This window comes from Sylvia atricapilla, unplaced genomic scaffold (assembly GCF_009819655.1).
Source record: "Sylvia atricapilla isolate bSylAtr1 unplaced genomic scaffold, bSylAtr1.pri scaffold_74_arrow_ctg1, whole genome shotgun sequence".
Lineage (NCBI taxonomy): Eukaryota > Metazoa > Chordata > Aves > Passeriformes > Sylviidae > Sylvia > Sylvia atricapilla.
The window spans coordinates 139,847-145,554 of record NW_027077158.1 but is presented as its reverse complement, the minus strand read 5'-3'; the positions used below and the strand labels follow the sequence as shown (position 1 = coordinate 145,554).

At 48.5% G+C, this 5,708-nt stretch overlaps 1 protein-coding gene across 1 annotated transcript; it reads left to right on the top strand.

The window, feature by feature from the left end:
• Window positions 1–214: 214 nt before the first annotated feature.
• LOC136375021 (EF-hand and coiled-coil domain-containing protein 1-like) lies at window positions 215–2,599 on the top strand. The gene is made up of 2 exons (XM_066340376.1): window positions 215–913; window positions 2,189–2,599. The coding sequence occupies exons 1-2, from the start codon at window positions 278–280 to the stop codon at window positions 2,597–2,599; spliced, it is 1,047 nt and encodes a 348-aa protein (XP_066196473.1). The 5' UTR covers window positions 215–277.
• Window positions 2,600–5,708: the final 3,109 nt, after the last annotated feature.

Below are 5,708 nucleotides of genomic sequence, written 5' to 3'. Positions count from 1 at the left end.
AAAGAGGAACTGGGGACAAATTAGCGAAGAAATCTGGCTCGGGGCCCAGGCTCGGCAGACAAACGGAGCGGGGCCGGCACCCGGCCGCTCCGCCGCAGTCCCTTTTCCTGCCGGACAAAGGCGGCGGCGGCTCGGCGGCGGGGCGAGCCGGGGCGCTCCGGGAGCGGCGCTGGGGCGGCCCCGCCCCGCCCGTCCCGCCCCGCCGCGGGCCGGGGCCGAGCGCTGCGCCGGGCGGGGATCGGGATGCTCGGGCAGCTCCGCGGGCCGGGCGGGCGCGATGGAGCCGCCTGAAGGCTGGGACCCCTACGGGCGGCCGGCCCGGCGCACTCAGTGGCTGGTCAGCGCCCTCGCCTACCACTACGGGCTGGACCGCGGCGCGGAGAACGAGATCGTCGTGCTGGCCACCGGCCTGGACCAGTACCTGCAGGAGATCTTCCACCACCTGGACTGCGCCGGGGCGGGCCGCATCCCCGGCGAGGATTTCCGCACGCTGTGCCAGGTGCTGGGGCTGGAGGAGGCGGCGGAGCCCGAGGAGTGCGCGGGGCTGTGGGACGGGCTCTCGGCCGAGCTCACCTTCCGCCAGTTCCACGCTCGGCTCTGCGGCCACTTCAGCACCCGAGCGGGGCCGCGGCTGCCGCTGGGCCGGGAGAGCGAGCACATCGAGACCCAGATCCGCCTGCGGAGCCCCCGGCGCCGCCGCCGCGCCCGCCCCGCCGAGCGCCGAGCCGCGGGCAGCGCCGAGCGCCGGCCGCCGGGGCCCTGCTCCCCGGAGTGCTACGAGGAGATCGTGGCGCTGGAGCGGGCCGAGGACCGCATCGCCAAGCTGGAGGAGGAGAACGGCAGCCTGCGGGAGCTGGTGGAGGACATGCGGGCCGCCCTGCAGAGCAGCGATGCGCGGTGCCTGGCGCTGCAGGTGAGTCCTGCGCCGGGCTCCCGGGGGCCCCGAGTGCTTCAGGAGAGATGCTGCTCTCGGAAAGTCAGTGTTTATAACCCCTCCAGCTCCAGACTGACACCGAAGGTGCTCGTTCATCCTCGGCATTAACTTTCTAGCAAAGTTTCGGTACAGGGAGGATTTAAGGAGAACTCATGTTTGGCACCAGAGTGCCATTAAATACGCATATTGTGATGAGCACTCCGTTAAAAAGTGTAGGGGAGTTCGGCTTAAGAAACCCACGTGTACAATGCTGCTACTTCTATTGCAGGTGCAGTCAGGATGTGCCGATACCACATATGCTGGCTATGCACCACTGCAGAATTTTTTCTGAAGTAAGAAAGAACTTTTGGATTCCTACTTGGACAAGCACATGCAGTGCCTCGGTCATAAGTGCCTCAGAAAACTTAGAAGTCTGTTTTCTTCAGAGTGTGGTTACAAGAGTTCAGGGTTGGAGCCAGTGCTGCAGCAGGCTGATGAAGAGTCTGGGGCTCCTGTGCAGAGCCCCATGAATTCAGGGCTGGTTTCTGCTGGTTCTGCTGTACTGGCTCGAGTGAACCACATGCACACTTAACAGCAGTTTAATTACTCTGGCATGAAATAGTGTGGAGCAGGCAGAGCAGTGAAGGGCAGCATGGGGACCAATTGTTCTGGCAGGTCTGACCAGCTCTGATTTGATCCTAACACAGCACTCACAGAGCTCTGCTCCACCTGGGACACTTCCACCTGCAGTAGATGACTGTTCCTCTTGACAATGTCAAGCAAGGCAGTTCAAAGACACTTCTCCCATTTTCATCTAAAAAAAGGGAAAGGAAATCAGCAGCAAACATGAACTCACCACTCAGATGTCCCAGGAGGAGTCAAAACGGCAGAGAGCTCCAGAACACCCCCAGCTGCTCCCTGCTCTCTTCTGAACACAACTTCATTGGAAATACCTTTTTCAGCACACTACTTGACTCCTGAGTACAGACCATAGTAATGACATTAAAGCTGTACAAAACTGTGAGCAGTAACGTAATAGTGAGTAGTTTGAAAATTAAATGCATAGCTAGGTATTAAAAACTACTTTCCTGAGATTGTTTCCATTTCTCTCTATTTGGCAATGGTCAAGGAGCTTTAGTTGCTGATCAACTATATGTGATTGAAAGAAAGAAAGAAAGAAAGAAAGAAAGAAAGCAAGCCACCAGAATTAAGCCACTTTCAGTCTTAATTAAAACACTTCAATTTCTCCCTGCTTTGTGCTCCTGCTCATTACAGGTGGGACTGAGGAAGAGCCACGCCAGCCATAAAGAAGAAGGATTCTGCTTTGTAGGGAGTAAGAGACCATTAACACCCAACCACTCCCAGGCCGAGTGCCTCCAAAGTGTCCTGAAGGAAATGGAGCTCATCAGGAGCTCCAGGGACGGGCAGATTGAGGAAGCCATCAGGTTCAATCGGGAGCTGGAGAAGGAGCTGAAGAGCTCTCAGGAAGCTCTGGTCAGCCTGGAAGATTGCAACCGGCACCTGAAGAGGGAGCAGGCAGAGATGAGGAGGAAGGTGGAAGAGGCCAGACACGCTGTCCTCAACAGTCTTGGCAAAGTGAAGGAGCTGGAAGTGGGAGCCAACAAGGTGCCACATCTGCAAACATACATTCAGCAGCTGGAATCACAACTGCAGCACTACAGGTAGGTTGGAGTCTGTCAAAAAGTGCCTATAAAATCAGTGTTGGGACGCAAGTGAGTTTGTAGCTTATTGAATGTCTCTGAAACACCTTGTAAAATCTGGCCAGAGGGAGATTAGAAGCTGCTTATCCCTTTTCTTGGTAAGGGTCTGCAGGAGATCTTGGCCCTCACTCCAGGCCAAAGTGAGGATGCTGATCTACAGAGAGCTGAAGTTACTCCTCAGACACACAACAACAGAATTCAACACAGAAATGCTTCAAGAAAGCTCCAAAACAAATTCCAGGGTGTCCTTCAGAAACCATTTCCAACACACTTATTTTTTTGCCTGCATTTCCTGGTCGTTAGGTCCCATCCCAAGCCAGCTGTAATCAGATGGCTGACACTCCATTTCACACAAAATGAAACTCTTCAGCATGTTCTAGGAATTGGGGGAAAGCACACAAGGACAGCTTCTGGCCAGTGGGTTTAGACTTGCTGGGACTTCATTGCTTCTTCACTGACAGAAGTGGTGATAGAAGAGAGAAGCTGAAAAGTTCCTAAACCCACAAAACCAGATAGAAGGAATCTCAAACAAAAAACATTACCCGACTAAGCCCCATTTTTGTAATAGCATAAACAAATCTTTCCAGAAGTCACAAATTTAGTAGTGGACTGCTTTTGTTGCTTTTTATTTCAGACGAACCTTGGACTCACTGCTGGTTATTAAGTGTTAGGCATTTTTGCCCAAGTTTCAGATTGACCTATGGAATAAAATCCAGTTTATATTTTCACTGACCCAAAGCACAACCAGTATTTATAGATGTATTTATACTTACACTACTAAATCTAGTATTTTAATAAATTGCATCTTCTGAAGTCCTTGCCTCTTCCTAAACCCCCACTTCCTCTGTTTGCTTATAAGAAGAATTCATAGTGAGTTATTTGTGGCATCATAGCCATTGTACTGTTTTATGAAGCGAAGAAATTCTAAAAATAACCATTTTATCCAGGGTCTTTCTGTCAATATTGTTTGTGTTAATACTTGTGTGGTTGCAGAAGATCAAAGAAAATAAAAGCATTTATTTAAACATCCATAGGGTTTAAAAAGTGCTGCGAGGGCACGTAATGGTCAAGATGATGGTCAGGGGTCTCTGGATGAATGATACAACTCCTGGTGCTCAAAGGGATCACACAACTCGTCAGGTCTGTCTGGTTCCCCCTGCAATGAGCACCAAAGATTTAAAATGAGTTTTTGTCCTATGGAACTGCTTTTCCAAAGTACGATGAAGGATAAAAAAGATCACCTGGAAACAGGTTAGAGGCAATAAGGAATGTCCACTGGCCTTGCAGAGCAGGAACATTCATGGCTTACATCAAAACAAAGAGTGTGAGTTTAGAAATGTAAATTATACATTACTTGTAAGATAATCTTCATTTGTCACACTTAATTTTAAATTGCATGCTGATTTAAAGTGAGCGTCAAGCTCAGGAATGGTGCTGGACTGACCATTTGGGAACTACACCCCTTTTTTATCCCTGTGGCACATTTCACAGTGGCCCAGGCCAGCTTGCACCCTTGGAGATTCTCTGTTGGCCATAAAGCAGCTCCACCTCCCCACCCAGGTAAAACAGCTCTGGGTGTAAACAGTTTAACTTAGAGATGCCTCATGATAATTGTGACTTGCATGCCTGTGGTCATATTCCACAGCACATGGAATCCCATCCCTCCTCCTGTTCCCAGAGTGGCACAGAGGTGCCCAAAGTGGCAGAAAATGGTGAATAAGCAGTGCAGGGTTATGTGTTAGGGTGGGGAAAGGGTTCAGAAGCACTTCTGCCCCACAGGGTTCTGACTGTCACTTGCCAAGAGTGTCACTTGTCCTGTTGGTTAAGTCAGGCTGGGTTTCAGTTGCTGTTACTGTACTCTGGTTAAGTCAGGCTGTGTTTCAGTCACCACTCCAGTGAGCAGTTTTCTCCCTTGTCAGGTGCAAACTCACACAGAGTTTGTGAGCAGGGTCTGGATTTGGCAAGGACTAATGCTGCAAGGTAGTGCTGGAGGGGAATGGGAGCGATTTGAGTGTTCTGCAGAAAGCATTGACCATTGTAGATATCTCTCCTGAGAATTCAGCTTAACTGCCTTGGTGAGCCACAGGTTTCCTCCAGCTAAAGTCAGATTTCTTCCAGGGAGGATCATAGTCAAGAATGAGTCCAATCTATGAGATTTACACACCGTTTATAGTTTTGCATTTATGAAGGAAACTATTGTCCAAAGTTTAAAAGCTCTTTTAGGATCTACATCTCTCTTCTAGACCTTCACCTGAGACTTACTAGTTATGACTTAGATCTGAAATCCCAACCATGACCTTCAATTATAATCCCTAATGAAGGAAACAACAGTTTGCATTGAGTCAAGAAAGTGTTTAAGCACCTGAAAGCAATTAAACGTTGTCCTAAATTGGAGTGTGTAAGTATAATCGCCTCTTCCAGATCTAATACTCCAGATTGATATTCCTGTAAATCTGTATGACTTAAACATGAACTTTTTCTGAGTGCACAGATTCCTGTGCCAGGGTTTGAAATGTCCCTGTCACATCGGTAGGTTCCTAAACCAACCTAGTTGATCAAACAGTTCCTAGTTCTTGTCTTCAGGTGCACATCCTAATCTTCCTACTCTGATCAACGTTTCAGGTTTCTGTCTGGTCTGTCTTTCAGCTTTTATTTTTTAATCCCTGTCAAGTTAGTAAGTTTGGCTCAGATACTTCAAAGGTAAATTTCAAAAAATTCCTTACTGAAAAGCTTGAGCTCAGTTCATTTCAGAGGAAGAAGACATCACAAGAAATGGTATATTTATCATGGATATTCTATAAAAAGTGTGTCATTCCTAGTGCCTGATTACAGGGGAGTTTAGGAAGTCAGGTAAATCCCCTTTTTATGCAGTGCCCAGGGTGTTATTCCCAGAGGACAAATCATTAACCACTATTCCCTAAACTCCCTTTTTTCCCCCCACTATTTTTGCTCCAGCACAAGGTGACACTATCCATGTATTCTAATATAATCCTATGATTTCTAGGTATTTATAAATATATTCCAAGTTTTATAAATACACGTATAAATACAAAAATATTTTATATTTATAAAAG